The sequence below is a fragment of the Hipposideros armiger genome, unplaced genomic scaffold (genome assembly GCF_001890085.2).
Source record: "Hipposideros armiger isolate ML-2016 unplaced genomic scaffold, ASM189008v1 scaffold_439, whole genome shotgun sequence".
In the NCBI taxonomy this organism is placed as follows: Eukaryota; Metazoa; Chordata; class Mammalia; order Chiroptera; family Hipposideridae; genus Hipposideros; species Hipposideros armiger.
The window spans coordinates 897,172-917,229 of record NW_017731789.1 but is presented as its reverse complement, the minus strand read 5'-3'; the positions used below and the strand labels follow the sequence as shown (position 1 = coordinate 917,229).

Sequence of the window (20,058 nt, the reverse complement as noted above, 5' to 3'; positions counted from 1 at the left end):
CATTGTCTCCTAATTTTTGGTGTTGCAGTTTAGAAGTTTGAAGCCACACTTATTTAGGATATTCTCTGATCTCTGCTACTTTTCCCTATTCCTCCATGTCCAAAGCATTAGAATTTTTGGCATTTTAAGATTTTGATCTCATTTTGAATATTTTTGCTATCTTTCACATTTAAGATTTCAAATGCCTGATGAACCCTGGGTTTTGTTTGTAGTCAATAGCAATTTCATAAAAAGTAAAATTAGAAGGTAATAACATGCATGTTTTGTCAACTGGTGTTTATTGTATCTTATTATATAGCATATATAGTCTATATGTAGTTGTATATTATATATATCACATAGTTTTCTATTCTGTTGTTACATGTCATATAATATATATTTATGTATTATATATCATATATATTATATATGTAATATAAGTTTCCTATTACAGCATAATAATTTACCATGAACATAGTTTTGTGCCACAATACTTATTTACTAGCTTAGTTTCTGTAGGTAAGACATCAGGGCACACAGTGGGAATAGATTGTCTTGTTCAGTGTCTCATGTACTGAAATCAGGGCGTCAGCTGAGTTGAGTTTTCATCTGTAGGCTCTAGGAGAAAGTCTGCTTCCAAGTTTATTGTTGGTAACACAATTCAGTTCCTTGGAGTTGTAGGACTAAGATCTCAATTTCCTTATGGACTGTCAGCTGCGGCTGCTCGTATCTCATGGTTGCCCACATTCTTTGCCACATGGCCTCCTCCATCTTCACGTCAACAGGGCACATGGAACCCTTCTCATGCTTTGAATCTTTAACTTCCTTTTCTTCAGCCAGCCAAAGAAATCTCTTTGCTCTTCATTGGCTCATATAAAATTAAGCCCACCTAGATAATGTCCCTATCTTCAGGTCAGCTGTGCCATATAACATAACCTAATCATGGGGAGAAAATCTGTGGAAATCACAGTCCCAAGGATCATGTAGAATGTGTATACCAGATCTGGTAATCTTGGGAACATTTTAGAATTCCTAGTACACAGTGATAGGACAGAGACCTGTGCATTTCTTTGAGAACTCCCCAGATGTCAATACTTTTAAGTCTTTTCTTTGCTGTTCAGTTTCTTGAGACACAGTTGCCAGTTTTTGTATGGTGAATTATGAACCTGGCTGCCAGCATTTTGGGAATTGAAAGTGTCAGGAAGGGGCTGAGGATCTCACTGTTTATCATGCATGTTTGTTTATGCCTCATTTTCGATCTAATACTTCATCTCTTCCTCCTCTATATCTGATGCCTCCTACTCCAGAGCCTTTCTTGTTTGTTTTCTTTAGAGAATAATCAACTGGCTGTGCAGTTTGCAGATGGAGTCTTTAAATGCAACTGCTTCTCACAGGTGTTCAGCCAGTCTCTCTGTTTCCATCCCCAAGCCTCACTCCTGTATCTAGTACCTGTAATTTCTGATTCCTGTTGGGCTGATTGCCTTGTCTCTTTGATATCTACGTTTCCATTTATTCTGTTCTGCTAAGCAGTTACATCTATTTACTTTTTTTGTTTTTGTTTTTTGAGTTTTAAAAATTTTTTATCTTTGTTTTTCTTTTTCATCTCCTATTTACTTTGTCTTCATAAATATTAGCTTAGATTTACAAATTTCTTCTAGTTTTATCAAAGATGGAGTTCCTATTGTATTTTACTTCTCCTTTGAGTAAATTCTAAGAGAAAAAAAGGGGGAAAATGATTACCTTAAAATCATCTTATAATCAGAATTCTAGATAATTTTTTAATGTATCTTCTCTCTGAAGTTATATGGTTCTGTTGTTCAATTGATTAAATGTCAGAATTTGGAAAGAATAATCTGGTCACCACGTATTGTTTGTTTTCTGATCTTCACTGATTAATATTTAATAACTGGATAAGAACAGTAAAAAAAGGATAACCATAATAGATAGAATAAACTAAGTTTGAATCACTGTTTGAGTGGTTACCATGTATGTCTTAGGTTACTTCCTAGTTATCATAGTTATCTTATGAATATATGAAAAGTTCATAAAAATTTAATATGGAATATTTTGTTTTTGGTATTCTTTCTTTTTAAAGCAATGATTATTTTCTGCTGATCCACATGTATCCTCTTGCCAAGCTCTGTTGCTAACACTAAGAAATTGTTATATAGCTGATCTGAGCTGGGAAAAAAAAAATGGAGCTAATTCTCTTATGTGAAAATGCATCTGTGACCTTGGTCTCTTAGAACGCTTAACTAACCACAGATATCTTACTGAATAAATAGTACTATAACAGATTCAGACTACAGTTGGCTTTTAATGTTAGTGACACAAATTATAAAGTAGGCATCAGTCTTACTAGACCAAAACTGCTTTTATCCTTTGCACATCTTGATTACAGCAGATACTAAACTTGACTGCTCTGAACATATATCTGAAATCATAAAGGCTTCTTGACAGACTTATTTTTGATTCCATAAGATGTAATATTTGATATTTTGGATTTTTCAGAAAGAAAAGCAAACAGGAATAAGTTTTTCTTTTATAAACTTTAAACACAAACTTTTAGCACTTCCACTGTTATGAGAAGCCTGCATAGATATGTTTATTGTTTCCATTTGTGTGGTCTTTTTGGTCTATGTCTTAGTTAAATAGTTTGTTTTAAAACTTATAATAGTGTTTCTTAAACTTTAATGTGCATCTGAATCACTTGGGGATATGTTTCTTTTTAAATGCAGGTTTTGGATCAGTAAATCTGGGGGCCTGAAATTCTGCATTTCTAACAAGCTTCCAAGTGATAGCAATGCTTCTAGTCCATGGACCACATGATGAGTAGCGGGGTTCTGTAATACCCATCATAGCAGTAGATGTTTATCTTCAAGTTGGAGCAAAGGCTCTTAATCCTGGCTATGCATCAGAATCGCCGTAGAGCTTTTAAACTATGTAGATGTATAGGCCCCATTTCCTACTTACTGAATTACATCTTTAGATATTGGGGAACTCAGCATCTATACACTATTTTTGTAAAGGTCTACTGACAACCTGGTTTAAGCACCCCTGAGATAGACTAATAAATGTTAGAGATAAGCTTTCCTTATAGGATACCTGGAAAAGCAGCAAGTTACGTTTCATGCAGATAGTTACTAACCATTTCTGCTTTTGAAATATTTTTCTTTTGCTATCCTGAATGTTTTCTAAATATGGTACTTTTAGATATGATTTTGAGTATGTACAATCAGTTGTTATAATTTGAAATAAATATGTATTCAAATATGGGTAATCTTTTATATAGCCCATAATATTTTATTAGACCACTTTTTGTCACAATTGATAGTAATAGCCCAACTAAGCATTTTTAAATAAAAGTAATTGTTTACCAAAAATGTAGGGATGGTGCCGGCTTCTGTTACTACTCGTATCAATGAGTCAAAAATAACATTATTAAAATTCTGTCTCCTTTCTTTTCTCTGCTCTTTTATCCTCTGTGTTAACTTATTTGGATAGTTTTTTCGTTTGTAGTGATCAGAGTGGCCAAATAGTTCATGACTCACATCTTAGCAATTTAGCAACCTTTGAACATAGGTTTTTCTTCTATACCTATGGCAAAAGTCTATGTGAGGATTCCTAATTGTCCCAACATAGGCCAATTGTCGCAGCATAGGCCAAAGACCCTTTTCTGGCACTAGAGCCACAGGGTCAAGCACTTGGAAGAAATAAGATTATCAGAGAATTAGAAAAGAGTGATTTCTCAAAAGATTTGGAGCAGACACTACATACATCCAATGTATGCTTTGGAGGTTATTTGATAACGTAAATAGAGTTAAGTAACTTGAATTTTGCTTTGTTTCTCCTTTTGGGTGTATCCATATTGTTGTGAAAATAATATAGGAATAGGCAAATTATCCACGGCCGATGGTAAAGCCTTTGCAGATCCTGAAGTGCTTCGGAGGTTGACATCATCTGTTAGTTGTGCGTTGGATGAAGCTGCTGCTGCACTTACCCGTATGAGAGCTGAAAGCACAGCAAATGCAGGGCAGTCGGACAAGTAAGTACATTTTCACTGTGTTCAATATAAAAACATTTTCTTAAAAATAATAAAAAAATAGCTAACATTTACTGGACATTTATTTCATGCCTGTCACTATACCAGCCACTTTACATGTATTATATTACATGTGTTATTATATATATATATATATATATATATATATATGATATTATTTATACTAAAAAAAAGCCATATGCATGGATTTTGTTTTTTCACCATTTTATTCATGAAAAGCTTAAGAGAAGTGGGTAACTTAAGTTTAAATAGGTGACAGGTGGCAGGGTTGGGCACCAGTTTCTGTCTGACTGCAAGGATGACTTTTAGCCAATATGTTATAAAAGACCTTTTGCTTATTTAGATTTTGTATTCTTTTAATGTTTTGAAGTAAATGCTTTCTAATTAATTAAAGAAGTAAATGCTTTCTAATTAGTCATATCATTTTCCAGTTCATGTACATTGTTTTGACTGTTTTAAAGGGCAAAGTTTTGTTTGTTTTTATGAATGTTCAAAAAAATGTTATAGATCTAATTCCCATAACTTGAATGTAAGTGAATCCCAGGGACTTTATTTTTGTATGTGCTATAATTCCTTTTATATAGGATAGTAATGGCTCACTAAATATTTTGCGACTTGGCTTTTTAAGTTTTTCTGATGGTGTTATGCAATAAAAACCACCCCACCTCATATATAAAAACAATTATGGATAGTGAAAAATGGATGTAAACTCCAAGGAACCAGCTTTCACTCCTCAGAGGCTTCTTTTTTGCCTCTATAAATAAGGTATTTTATTTATTTTAGCAGGTGCCTTTAAACAGTTGAGAAAATGGAAGTATTTTATGTATGGGTTTAGAAAATTAAGAAACAACATTTAAGAATTGTCTTTTGTATAGTTTTTTTATGCAACTACTTTTAAGAGCATGAAAGACAGGTTATATAATATTAACAAGAATATGAGTTTGCTGTTTCTTTTGTCTCTGTATTGTCTTTATTTGTGTAGATTTTTGTGTTTTTATTAATTTATTTACCATTCTTCTCATAGATTGACTCTTCTTGAGTTAACCTCAGATTGTATTCCTTAGTTAACAGTTCAGTTTTACTGGCCTATAGTATTATTGATCTCCAGGTATTTTTAATGTGGTACCTGCTGAGACTGGCAAGAAAAAAAATTTAAAAACACCTTGAAGAGTGTATTAAAGCTAGTTCAAGCTGGAAATAGAATAGAAAAAGTCATAGACTCTTTGGCATTGAAAATACTAGAAGTTATCAGCGAAACAGTAGAGCATGTTTGTGACAGTCATATTTATTTGGCAAAGCTTGAGAAATGTAGTGGAGTGAAGTGAGTGCTATGTGCCAGATTTTACATTATTTAAGTGCAGTGCCATGTGCCAGATGTACGGTTCTCTTTGCTCACAAATTCTGAAGTTCAACCATTGCTAGAGTAGTCCTTATAAGGTTGTTTTAAAGCTAGCATATACATAGAAATTGAAAGAAAATCTAAATGGAAAGGTTAAAGAGGGTGTGTGCCTGAGGGAGAGGGAGAGAATGAGAGACCACTTGAAAGAGAGAAAAGGTGTGCTGTTATACAGGAAATATCTTGTGGGGAGGATTTGTCCCAAACTTGCTTAAAGATGATAGAGAACACTGACAGTATAGAGACCATCAGTATATCCTATAAAATCGAAATAAGACACAAGCTTGCTAAGTGCTGTTCAAGATTGACTTTAGTAAGGAGGTAATACAATTAAGTTAAAAATATACAGTATTGCACACAATCATAAGAATAATGGGGGGAAATTTTGAATGTGAATGTGCTAGGGCAGTGTTTGGGGTTGGCATATTGCATTTTTAACACAGTGGTCATTTTAAAGGTGGCTTTTAGCAAAGACCTGAAATGGGTAAGGGAGTGAGTGTGTCTGAGAGAGGAGCTATGTTGGTAGAGGGACTGCAAATACATTTATCTACCTGGGAGTTAGAGCTTAGTGTTTTTGATGAAAATCAGGAAAGCTAATGTGACTAAAGTGGAAATAGCAAGAGTAAGAATAGTAGGTGATGAAACCAGAAAGGTAAAGAGGAGGAGTGTGGGATCCTACTACTGGACAGATCTTGTAAGAATTTGGGCTTCTCCTGTGAGTGAGATTAGAGGCATTGGGGGTTTCTGAGCAGAGGAGTGACCTGATCTACTTTCCTTTAAACAAGATCTCTGGCTGCCTCATTGAAAAGAGCCTGAAGAAGAGGGGAGTGCAAGGGGATTTGGCCATAATCTGAGCTAAAGATGAGCTTCTGTATCTAGTAATAATAGAGGTATAGAAATTTATGCATGGATAATGCTTTTAGTGTCTGAAGTGACAGGACCATGTTTCAAGAGGATGATACATGAATTGAGTTATATTTTAAATAAAGATAATGTTGATGAATAGCCCTGGATTTAGTGTTTTTCTCAGAATGAACTGTATCCAAACGTGAGAGAATATTTAGAAATGTGCATAGTCGGAATTGTTTTAGGAGGTTTACAGGGGAAACACTTGACTCTCAGTCTAATTTTCTGTTGTTCCGCTTTTCCACTCGTTTGCTTGAATTCAGCCTTTGCCTTAACAGGATGTTTTTCAGAATCCCCACAAAACACAATGGCATAAGTAAATACTTCAAAACAAAGGTTCTCCTAATAGTTATTCAAATATTAGTCAAAACTACATGCTTATAACTTGCCCGTCTGATTTCTCTTTACTTGATTGAAGGACTCAGACCTTTATAATTAATACAAATTTTACTTTTAATAAATCAATACTTTAAAATTAAATTTTATAAAAATTTTCCAGTAACTGAACAAAAAGAAGTGTAATTATAACATGTATTTTGTTCATATGATTTTCTATGATATTTTATGTTTTAAAATTTTGGGTTTTTCCCACTTACACTAAATTGGACTTTATCTTGCAGTTGCATAATTGAAAACATTTTGTAATGTTGAAAATTTTAATTCAGTGACTTTTATATGTATTGGGTTGTTGGAAAAGCCATGACACATTTTTGCAATGAAAAACATAGAAAAAATATGTCTTGACTTTTCCGACACCCCAATAGATTTAAAAAACTCAATGAACTGAAACATTTTCAGTTTTCTTTTTGTCATGGATTATATTGAAATGATCATTCTTGTTCTAGCATTATTGTCCAGAACTTAGGCTGTGCAATTTTTTATATTGTTATATCCTGATATAATATTCTTCCCCTAATAGCCGCAGTTTGGCAGAAGCCTGTTCAGAAGGAGATGTAAATGCTGTGCGCAAGTTACTCATTGAAGGGCGAAGTGTAAATGAACACACTGAAGAAGGGGAGAGCCTCCTTTGTTTAGCTTGTTCTGCTGGATACTATGAGCTTGCCCAGGTTTGTATTCTCAAAATAAAGCTCATGAGTTGTTTTGTTTTATTTTGTAATCTGGCCTGCTCAGTAAGGAAATAATAAAGTTAACCATTAGGCTCATTTCAACAAATAATTTTGTTAGATACATTTTGTGGTCATTGGCTCTTTTACTATATTTGGTATGACTAGGTAAGTGTTAACATGTTCAAAATGTTTAAATAGAAATACCATTTTTTAATATTCTTTAAACTTTTTCTTTCATAAGGTGTTGTTGGCAATGCATGCAAATGTGGAAGATAGGGGAATCAAAGGTGACATTACACCTTTAATGGCTGCTGCTAATGGAGGACATGTCAAAATTGTGAAGTTGCTGCTAGCTCATAAAGCTGATGTCAATGCACAGTCTTCAACAGGTTATGCATATTTCTTTTTTAATTTTAAGTATTAACTCCCTTCGGTAATAAGTATTTCACATGAAAGCGGTCATTCGTGATGCTTTTGCAGCTCTCTTATTTTAAGTGCCGCACACTTGCATAAGTCTGTGCATTAGGTTTAAAATATCTAGAATATATTTTGAATGCAATATCTCCTGTTTTGTATATGAGGGCAATTACTTGGCCTTTTAAGGTTGTTTTAGATTAAACACTGGCCCAGTAAGAAGGACCACCCTCTTGGAAGTGGAGAGGTGTGGGCTATGGCTCTCAAATCCAGGTTTCCTATTTTTCGAGGGAGATGGGAAGGAAAGATACGAATAACATAAAGGATGTGGAACAAAAGGCAAGTCTTTTATTGCCTTCTGTTACCAAATTGTGGCCTATAGGAAAAGAGAGTATTATGAAACTATTGTGTCCCACAAGGGACTATAGTCTAATTTTTTTTCTTTCAAATTTGGGCATACATGGATTTTTATAAAACCTCTAAAAATATGAAAATGTATTTTGTGCACTTTCTTCATATAGAATTTTCAAAAATATTAAATATTTTAAATAATTGTTAAAGTCTGCAGGTTCTGTTTAAAGGGGTTTTTAGAAATCCTTATTTTACCCAGAAGGTTGATTTTACACCCCCCCCAACATGAAAGATTTTTATCACCAAGAAGGAATGTTTTTCAAATTACTTTGATCAGCTAACTGATGTTTGAAGTTGTAGAGAAAGCAAATACTTATGATTAAAAGGAACGGTATGAGGTGTATATGATGAATAATTACAATCCCCCCCAAATAAATCTTGTTAAATATTTCTATGATTAAATTTAGAATGAACGTAACTTTTTTCTCATTGGAAAAGTTAATTTCAGAATTGTTCAGCTCTTTTATAACTCTACAATCATGCTAAGTGTATCTGATTTTTCCACATGTATTTGACCCTGATTTTAAATGGAAAAAACAGGGAGTTGATTTCAGTAAGATAAAATGCAAGGAGGAAAGCCAATATATATGCACACATATACTCAATTTATTTAGGTTATAGTCTCCCATTTCAGTTTTATTTTTGATGTTAAATTAGACTCTTTTATTTGAGTATTTTATGTTAATGTCTTTTTGTTTTTCTTCATTAAAACAGGCAATACAGCACTTACATATGCTTGTGCTGGAGGCTATGTAGATGTTGTAAAGGTGCTCTTGGAATCCGGTGCTAGTATTGAGGACCATAATGAAAATGGTCATACTCCTCTTATGGAAGCTGGAAGTGCTGGACATGTGGAAGTAGCCAGATTGCTGCTAGAAAATGGGGCTGGCATTAATACGCATTCCAATGAATTTAAAGAGAGTGCCCTTACATTAGCTTGTTACAAAGGTACAGTATAAAACGGTTTTTAACACAATTTTAAACATTTGAAGTGTCAGCTTATTTTTTTAATTAAAATAAGTAAACAATGTAATAATATATACCATGTGATGAACTGATAAAGTATTTTGAAGTTTAAAAGTCTAACATGTAAACTTTTTAAATAATAGACTCAATATTATAAATGTTGTCAATAAAAAATGACTCTTAATTGATTTAATTACTTTATCAGAAACAGTTATTTAATATAAAATGCACTTCTAAATGATGTTGCATATCAGAATATTTTTCCTAGTTCACTCAAAAGAAACCTATTGAATCTAGAAGTATTCAGCTGGTAAGTTTAAAAGGAAACAATAAAAATGGCCAGAATACTGTACTAACAGGAAGGTGCTTAAGCTATGTCTCATGATACCAAGAAAAAAATGAAAAAAAAAATTTGAAGAATAAGGAGGGGATATGAGAAGAAAAGTGAAAAGTGGTATGGACGAATTTTGAATTGAAAAGAAGAACTTTAATAAAATTAGAAGTAAGAGCTGGAGAATACCCATATACAGCTGTACAAAGTGGGTACGTGGTACTTAAGTGATGTTAATCAACCTGAAAATATTGATAATTCAGAAAATACTCTCTTTTGGGAGGGCAAGACTATTGTCTGGAAAGATGCTTGGTCTTCGACTAGCTAATGCTCTGCATTCTAAAGAACCAGAAAATTTTCAAACTCCACCTTATGACAGATAAATGGCTATAAACTAAGAAGCTTTTTTAAACAGATTTCATGCAATTTTATGTCTGCATAGCTATTCTGTTAAGCGTTTTATATCATCTGTAGCTGTGTCATGTTTGTATCATAAAATAAGTGGTAAATTCTTGACCCAGAGGCATCAAGAAAAAAACCCTTGCAAGATGAGTACGAAATTTAAGGAGACACTCTCAAGGGCTAAATCTTCACTTACACAAGCTTGTGAGTGAATACTTCCTTAAATTTTGTATCTCTGACTTGGGTTGCCTCACCCTAGTCCTGGCCCTGGTGTTGTTTTGTTTCATTCTATTTCAGAGTGGCCAAGGTTGTGTGAAATCTTTTGGAATAACCTCCTTTTAAAAACGTGGTTAATAATGCTTAGATATATATGACTAAAATTTACGTTAAATGTGAAAATACAGTCTATCTAAAGTGTTTTTGATTATTTGGTGTTTTCAGATTAAAGGTGAATTAGGAAGCACAGCTGAAGTCCCTAGTTCCTCAGTTCTGTTTGGTAATTAGGCTGAGGTTGATCTTCCTTGGGAGGAGAATAATTAAGCTTTGGGGCAGCCTCTACAGGGAGGGCTGATTGGTTGACTCTCTCCCATTTTCACAAGTACTTTTGAACCTGAAACTGGCTGCATTTTATTCTTTTTGAGTCCCAACTAGTCAGAAGAGCATTGAGATGGGCGACATGTAACTACTTTTCCCTCTCTCCTTTGCTTGTAGCCCCACCCTGCTTTCCAAAAGGGGCATCTGAGGTTGGGGCTTGCTGGCTTTAATTAGAAACTGGATATAAAACTGAGCTGGTGGAGAACACCTCTACTACTTTCAAGGATCCATGGACCCTCTCCCATTCCTCTATTTCTGGTGAGGTCTCCTAGGACATAGATTGACGAGAAGGAGATGAGGAAGAGATAGAACTCAGGCTGAGACTGAACATTGATGTGGATCTTTGGAAAGGGAGAATGTCGGAGAGGAAAAGGAGGGTAGAGGGCAGGTAGTTTAGCAAAAACAAGATACAATTAGATCCTGCATTTAATGAAGTTAGTTTTGTTTCATTGTTTATCTGTGATTCCACCATTCACTCCACCCTACTTTCCACTTGGTTGAGAATTGACTGCAGTGCAACTGGAAAAATAATATTAATTTTTCTGTGGTTTCTTGCATAGTATCCAAAGTCCTTTCTAAAATATAATGTGTCTGATTTGTACCTACTCATAAAGTGCCTTGATTTGAACTGAAGCATATGGTTTATTTGAAACTACATAAATATATGTGTATGTGTGTATGTGTATGTACGTATGTTTATATTTAAATAAATGCGTATAGACCGAATGGTATTTCAAGAATATTTTTATATCTGCAGTTCTCAACTTACAAGCAGGATGTTCCTAAAAAATTTGAGTTAGTTACAGAAACTTAAAACACATTTCCTCATATAAATAACTTCAATGATTATAATCGTCCCAGGCTAGTAGTTCACGAAAGCTAGTTTATTCTACACCACATATAAAAGAACTATAGCATGCCTGGGCTCTGAAAAGGTTGTAGAGGGGATATTCTGGTTGTTGGATTTTAATGGCATCTTTTTGCGCCTGCTACAGCAAGGATTCTAGTAGCAACAGTTTCTAGGGCAACAGTAGGGAGTAGAACAGCAAAGACCACTTGTATAAGTTGTGTTCAGCAGTTGAGGGTGGCTTGTAGCTGATTTTAATGTTATCCTTATGAATTTATTGCTATAATTTAAATAAACTTTTCAAAATATTGGAATTAAAAAAAAAATTTTTAAGTACGATATTTTAAGTAATTGTATACATTTTCGGTTTAGGACACCTAGAGATGGTGCGATTTCTTTTGGAAGCAGGCGCAGATCAAGAGCATAAAACAGATGAAATGCACACTGCTTTAATGGAGGCTTGCATGGTAAGATTGGTAAAATTACATACATGAAATGTATTTATATATGAGTAGAGAGAGACAGTATACAATCAGTGCCTTTTCCTTGGGTTCAGAGATTCTGTTTATCATAGATTTACTGTGGAGCAGAACCTCAGCTATCTGAATTATTAGTAGTTTTCAGAGCCAGTTGTACAACATTAACTTCTATCAGAGGTGCTTTCTGTAGTTTTACAGAATTACCTTCATTTTCTTAGTCTCACATAACTACTGGTTTTACATGGTCGGCACAAAAATTGACTTTTATTTAAAAAGTGATTGAAGATATTAACGAGGAGACTATAGTCCCTAGAGTATGCACATATTACTAAGCATAATATGTTCATCAAACCAATAATTTTATTTATCAAAAATTTGAAATTAGAGTATTATATGTGTTACGTAATTCCCCATCTATCATGGTCTTGTCTGAGCCCTGAATTCCTTTTGTAAGAGCTCTTTTTTGGAATTTGAACTTGGGAACGGGTAATAGTACTTTTAAACTTCTGTATCTCAGCCTGTTTGTGACACAGAAATGGCTCAGAGCAACATTATAGACAGATTCATGAGAAAAGCATGCCAAAGATAGAAATCCCCAAATGGATTTGAAGTTTCTTTTTACAATTTCCCTTTTGAGAATGATTAGAGGGTTGTTAAATTTTAATCACAATTTTTTCCCTCCATAAACAGTCAACTCCTATATTTCCTTTAAAGTCCAGTTTAAAACCTCTATCTTTTAGCAAGCTTCCAAATGTCTGGCCCCCACTACTATTCTGCACCTACTTATAATACTTATAACGCTTATTTCCAGTGCATGCTCATTAAGTCTATAGACTATTCCATTTTAATTTCTTAATCTACTTATAGATTGCTTCTCTAGTGGGGGTGGCAAGGATGTTTTAAGTTCCTTATCATGGGGATATTACTAATGTGTTTTACACACATTACCTCATTTAATCCTAACAACCCCAGAGAAGGATATATTATTCTCATCTTAACAGATGGGGAACTCAAAACCTTTGGAAAAAACTTATGTTTGTTTAAAAGAATAATTTACTAAAACAAACACTGGAATGAAAATAAGGAAAACAAAGCAACTCAAGTCTTAAATGGCTACCTAATGTTTTTAGATTAGTAATTATTAGGGGCCAGGCATTTGGAAGCTTGCTAAAAGATTGTGGTTTTAAATTGGACTTTAAAGGAAATGTAGAAGTTGACTGTTTATGGAGGGAAAAAAATCTGAGTTGGAAGAACATCAAAGTAACCATAGTAATTAGATAATTAAAGTGGTATTAAATGGCAAGCATGGAGGCAAAAATGAGCATGACATATTAAAAGAAAATGAAATGTCTGTGAGGTAATATATAGAAGGAAAAAGGTATATAAAAGAAGGGAAAAGCGAACCTTGGAGTTACTAATAGTTAGGAAAGCTGTGGTAAAGGAGACAGAAGATGATGAGAGAACTTCTTTTTTCTTAATTTTTGTTGGCATGTTGAACAGCTAAGGAAGTACCATGTACATATTGTGTTCCCCTTCCCCTAACGTATCATGCACAATTCCCCCACTCAAAAAATACTGCACTTTTTTTTTTTTTTTTACCTAATCAGAAGTTGGTTTGTTCTTAAGGTTTCTACGAAAAATCCAATTTTCGCTTTCTAAACTTTATCCTTTTAGTATTTAAGTTTTACCATGCAGTGTTGATGTTATCTCCTAGTAGTCTCTTGTTCATGTACTTACTGTTTATTTTCCTGATGGTTAATAAACTTTTCGATTGAAGACATCATTTTCAACATGTTTTATAATCTCAATCTCTATTTCCTACTCTATACTAAGGAAATAGATAGGCTTTAATAATACTTGCTTATACAACAGTTAAGTGTACATTTATTAATTCTTATTTTAATGGAGATCAGTGAGCTTCATTGTATAATAATTGAAAAATCTTTATATTTTAAAAGATTTTTTTAAATGGTGCTGATTTAATTTTTTAATTGCATTGTAATTAGGATGGCCATGTTGAAGTAGCTAGGTTACTTCTTGACAGTGGTGCCCAAGTGAACATGCCTGCTGATTCATTTGAGTCACCATTGACTTTGGCTGCATGTGGTGGGCATGTGGAACTTGCGGCTTTACTTATTGAAAGAGGAGCTAGCCTGGAGGAGGTGAATGATGAAGGTTATACACCATTGATGGAAGCAGCTCGCGAGGGACATGAAGAAATGGTGGCATTACTTCTAGGCCAAGGTAACCATTCCAATCAAGACATTAAATAAAACATAAATGTGTAAAATGTAAGATTATAGTTTTATAAAATTGAATTCACTATTTCATCTTCTAGTTGATGTATAATGAGATATTATCACAAAAACTAATGCTGAAGTGTTTGCTTTAAAAATGGCTTCCATACTGTGGTAAACAAAATCATGTAGACTTCTTTATTGTAGAACTTTCAGAGCCATTATGTGCTCCGTGATTAAAAACGGAGAACTGGAGGTGGGTTAGGGTTGTAGGTTATGTAGGAGCATATATGAGATTCAGCATTTCTCAAGCTAATATAGTGAGAGAATTTCTCTTGGGGGAAAATACCTATTAATAAATATTTGATATATGTAGTGTCTCATGAAATACAGTATGGGAAATCCTGTTGTAAGGACTAACTTGATGGGAATGCAAGAATGCACACATAAGAAGCTGTCAAGGAGCTCAGTACACATGGAACACATGGACTTTTCTTTTGGGGAAAATGAGTTACTTTACTATATTAAGATACCTTACCTTTAGAAGTATCTCCCATATTTATCCCTATTTCTGGTCTAATTTTTATATCTCCTTAGTAGTAAAGTTTTTGTTTGGACAAATTTAAGAGGAATGGCACATTTTAATAAAACCTTTTAATTGAGAGGTAATATTGACTAGAATTTTAATAGCATAGGTTTTGGAGAAGATTTCTTAGGTTTGAATCACAGCTCCACTTCTTGCCAATTTTGTAACTTTAGGTGAGTTTCTAACCTCTGCCTCAATTTTGTAATCTATAGGATTATTGTGAGAGTTTATATGTAGTGTGTGTGTGTGTGTGTGTGTGTGTATACATATACATATATATATGTGTGTGTGTATGTGTGTGTGTGTGTATATATGTATGTATGTGTTATATATAAGCTTTTAGAACACTGTTTGTCATATAGTACAAGTGTTAGCTATGGTGGTAATAGTGATGATGATAATGTTGTTGTGACCTTGGACTTTGGGCGAGTTTATTAACCTCAATTTTCTTAGCTGTGAAATGGAGCTAATAGTAACATGTAAAATGCATTCAGTATTGCCTGGGAAATAGTAATGGCATTTAAACATTAGCTTTTATCATCATCAACGTTTTTATCATCATTATTTTTGAATCTTTACAACAAGGGAATGTAGCTTATTTTTCTAAGTCCTTTTATCACCAGACTGGTACCTTCTGACTGAGCAACTCTTACTCTAACTGTGTCCATGAAATATGGACCAGTGAGTATGATTTTGATAGTTTTTATTTTTAACTTCCCAGAGTAAGGGAGAGGCACTTTGTTAATTTGTTTAGAAATATAAATGTTCATTTTTGAAGTGTAGTTTATTAGGAAACAGTCATGTTTTGCTTATCTCTGGAATAAATTAATGACGTTCTTTAAATAATTAGAATCTTTATTTTAGGAGCAAATATCAATGCACAGACAGAAGAAACTCAAGAAACAGCCTTGACTCTGGCTTGCTGTGGAGGCTTCCTGGAAGTGGCGGACTTTCTGATTAAGGCGGGAGCTGATATAGAACTAGGGTGTTCTACCCCTTTAATGGAAGCTGCTCAAGAGGGTCATTTGGAGTTAGTTAAATACTTACTAGCTGCAGGTAGGCAATTTTGCATTTGGGACAAGTTTTTTACATGATTTATTTAAGTAAGAAATGTTAAAATGCAAATAATTTTTTCTGGTGTTATGATACACTGAATTTGTGTGAAAAAGTGATGTGATAAAATTGATGTATATTTTGAATAAATGATTTACCTTATTGCTTTTTGAAGTGTCTGCAGCTTTAATTTCAAGCAGTGATCTATTTCTTTTTTGCTTTTGAAGAGGCTGACAATATGCTCTTTTTCTAGAAATGGATATGACTGTTTTGTCTAATTTGAGGAGATTTGGCTTATCTAGAAGAAATTTCTCTGTCCATTTATGTCTTATGATTCTTTTATTAAGTCTGTATTGTTGAATACTATCGCAGGAGCTAATGTTCACGCAACAACAGCAACAGGGGATACAGCACTAACATACGCCTGTGAAAATGGTCATACTGACGTAGCAGATGTCTTACTTCAGGCAGGAGCAGATCTGGTAAGCTGTGTCACTTTTTAAATCCTAATATTTAAAACTAATACAAGAATTAATTTAAAATTATATGGTGATTATAGGCAAAGGTATTTCTTTACTTCTAATTTTATGTTGGCCTTTTTACCATTCTTTATTTCATTTAGTCACAATTTTCTTTTCTACACTGTTTGGTGTCCATTAGTATTTTCCTTGTTAGCAGGACTATTAAATCTAATACCTCTTGTACCCCCACAAAAAGTGGAAAGTTTTGTGTTAGATATGTTAATACAAAAGTATTTTCTATTAGGTATTTAGCCATTTTTAGAAGCTTTTCTGATTTGGTATAAACAGGCAAATATGGCTTAGAGGCATTTCACTGTAGCTTAGGAAATAAATTGTGCCTACACTGTTCAAAGCATTATTAAATAATTAAGTATTTTAAAAATAAGTATTTAATAAATAGTATTTCCCTCAGATAACATTTAATTTAGTAAGAAAGCTGAAATACAGAGGTTCTTTATAAGGATTGTAAAGAGATGTCATAGGGAAAGTACACAGAGCAAACAAGGTCAGAAGAGTTGTAAAGATGTCATCTGAGATAGTACACCTGGGCTGGGTAAGGTTTACAAAGGTAGTTATGGCAGTGTTGTGACAAAAGAAATATTCTAGTTGGAAGGAATCGTATAGTAAGAATATAGCCTAAGAGGGAGGGAAGCATAAAGCACATGTGCATCGGGAAAATAGTCTTCCAATTTAGCCTGTGAGATGTGAACTGGTAGGTTTTGATTAAAACATAACTACTCATGTTCATGGGACTGAGATCAACAAGCAAATGTGTTTTCCTGACGAAGTTCATAATTTATGACAAATTCACATGCAGGCAGAAACAGGCTCTTCTTCCATTAACTAGTTTTGTAAACTTGATTTAACTTCTCTTTCTTCAGTTATGAAAGGAGAAGGTTGAATTAATTTACTGTTTTGATATCTTTCAGCTCTGCATGTGTTGGTACAATTCTCGAAGTACTTACGACACACATTGTATTCTAGTTAGTTGTGTTTGTATTTCTCCCTTATTAGATTTTAAGCTTCTTCAGCTCAGTCACTATATTTCTAGTGTTTACCACAATGGCTATGAAACATACAGCAATGTAATCTTGCTTAGTTAATTTCAGTTAGAACAACCTAGTGTATGGCTTAAGAGAAAAATAAAAAAATGTTCATCAGATGTGAATGTTTAAAATATATAAAAGATTTTTAAAAGGTTTTTTTTTTTCCCCTCAAACCTTTATATTCTAAGATCTCTGGTAGTTTTCTCAGTTATTCATCAATCACACAATTGTAATAGATTCTCCACCCTTTTGAGACCCAGATATCTCTAGTAATATCTTCTAATAGATGGTCTTAGAGTTATCTAAATTATCACTAGCCTTGTTGTTTTTATATAAGTAAAATAGAGCTAATGGGAAGTCTGTAGAGAGTGATGTACTTACAGAAATTCGTGCAGACAGGTTACAAACTTACCAAAGGAAAATCACTTGGAGTAGATGAGGATAATGCTAATAATGTTCATTGTTTAGAGAGTACTGTGCTAGCGTGCTAGAGTGGCACTCATTGTTCAAGTTCCATAATCCTTTTTGCAGAGAGAAGGAAAAATTACCCATATGGATTTAGATGAGGACATCACAATCACATAAATATAACTCCAGTCTTTAAATTATTTCTGTGGAGCATATTTCTAATTTGAGATTTCTTAAATTTAAAAATGTATTCCTTAATTGCTTCAAAGCATGGTATTTAATATATTGAGATCAGAAATTAGTCCAATTATTTTCCTTTTGACTTTCACGAAAAAGGATAATTGTTCACTAGCAATTAAATATCAATTAAGTATTTGTTTTTTCAAACAGGAGCATGAATCTGAAGGTGGAAGAACTCCTTTAATGAAAGCTGCAAGAGCTGGTCATGTTTGTACCGTTCAGTTCTTAATTAGTAAAGGTATGTTTGGATAAAATAGTTGTTTTTGTTTTTTTTGTGTGTTTTGGTTTTCTTTTTTAATCAAAGGTGTCTATCCCTTGCCCTCAGGTATTACCCCTCAGAGATTGAGGGGTAAAGGACATTTTTTGACATCACGTAGTGGAGGGGTGTTGCTGAGTTTGTGAGTGGGTAGTTGATAAACATCCTGAAGTCCATAGAACAATTCCAGACTATGAAGAGTTGTCATACTGAGTACTCACCTTGTCAAGAAACACTTGTATAAAGAAAAATTTATCTATGTTAAACTTTGAGTTCAGATAGCTTAAAGTGTGTTCTGTTCATGTAATAATATGTCTGGATTTTTATAATGTTTATGCCACTGAATAACTTGAGGGCAAGTCAGTTTTCTACTTTATAATTCCTGGGGCCTAAGTTTCCTTCTTTGTAAAATGTAGAAGGTGGTCATAAATATAGCACAACAAATTTTCAAAATTGAAATGTGACAAATATGCTAAAATGCATGGAGGATTTTCATTCATGGTCAGTAAATCTACTTGGAATACCAAAAACCTTAATGACAAAAGTAACATATGGATTATGGTTATTTCCTTGAAATTATTTCTTAAACGTATTTACTACATAAGTTCAAATGGAAACAGTTTTTCATGCAGATTTCATCATATTCTGAAGTATAGAAAATGAAAGAATTTACATTTGATTCAACATAGATAAAAGAAAGGCTGTATATAGAAAGACTATATATAATTAAAAAAGCAATTTGTGCCGTTTTCTTATCAAAAGTACTGAAGAAATGTTCAGTTTATAATTGTTATTGGTAAAGAAAGTAAATCAGAGCTATCTTACTGGTCAAATTATTTTAGGTAATTTGAACCCTTGGATGTCTGTTTATACCATTCTACTCTCAATTATTTACATAATCACTATGCCCTCTCTCCTTTGGTTAATTTTAATGAATGTGATTCCAATTTCTTCCTGCTATTTTACTTTCATTTACCACATTGCCTAGCACAGTGCTCAGAATCTGGGATCAATTTATAATGAAGAGAAGATATACCTGTTTTCATTCTCAGATACTTTTTCATTGAGAAAAGATGATATTATTACTTTCTATTTGGTGTTCATTCTCTACATATTTAGCCCATAGAGGGCAGTATGGTTTATTTTCATTGGTTTTTAGTCATCTTTTCTATAAAATAAAATGTAGATAAAATTTCATATTTTACTTTTTAAGAACCATCATTAGAAATAGTGTATACTTTTGTCCTTTTACTAGTCATACTGACATATTTATAGATGAAATTATATCGTGTTTGTCTGGGATTTGCCTTAGAATAATTCAAGATGGGAGAGGACAGTTGATGTGGGTATATGTAAAACGAGATTGGCTGTGTTTATAATCATTGAAGCTGGGTAATGGCTATAAGGGGCTTCATTATACTATTCTCTCTACTCTTTGATTTTGAAATGTGCCGTAATTTCAGAAACAGCTCTCTATTAACATGATTTCCCATGCGTTGTCTGTTTCAGGAGCAAATGTGAATAGAACTACAGCTAATAATGACCATACTGTACTGTCCCTGGCTTGTGCAGGGGGTCATCTGGCCGTGGTGGAACTACTTTTGGCTCATGGGGCAGATCCTACTCATCGTTTAAAAGTATGTATCTCACATGTTTCAGGCAGCATTGTAAATTAATTCTTAATTCTTGAACATTACAAAATATTATCTACAAGTTCCACTTACAATGACATTCTAAGTGTATTCATTTTCTTCTGTCTTATTAGAAGAAAGTGTTTACTAAACCTAAGATTTTAATGTGTCTGGGGTTTGTTGGCTTTATTTTCTTTAATGGTTCTGTAAATTATTTAAAAAAAA

The 20,058-nt window shown here is 33.4% G+C and overlaps 1 protein-coding gene across 6 annotated transcripts in view; it reads left to right on the top strand.

The window, feature by feature from the left end:
• The window catches only part of ANKRD17 (ankyrin repeat domain 17), a 166,937-nt gene that overhangs the window by 87,900 nt on the left and 58,979 nt on the right, over window positions 1-20,058 (top strand). For all 6 annotated transcript variants that reach the window (XM_019665320.1, XM_019665321.1, XM_019665319.1 and 3 more), the window contains 10 exons: window positions 3,868-4,024; window positions 7,264-7,411; window positions 7,653-7,800; window positions 8,951-9,184; window positions 11,749-11,843; window positions 13,862-14,099; window positions 15,543-15,734; window positions 16,104-16,213; window positions 18,097-18,184; window positions 19,712-19,839. In XM_019665320.1, coding sequence (XP_019520865.1) covers window positions 3,868-4,024; window positions 7,264-7,411; window positions 7,653-7,800; window positions 8,951-9,184; window positions 11,749-11,843; window positions 13,862-14,099; window positions 15,543-15,734; window positions 16,104-16,213; window positions 18,097-18,184; window positions 19,712-19,839 — 1,538 coding nt within the window. The remainder of the gene's footprint in view (window positions 1-3,867; window positions 4,025-7,263; window positions 7,412-7,652; window positions 7,801-8,950; window positions 9,185-11,748; window positions 11,844-13,861; window positions 14,100-15,542; window positions 15,735-16,103; window positions 16,214-18,096; window positions 18,185-19,711; window positions 19,840-20,058) is intronic.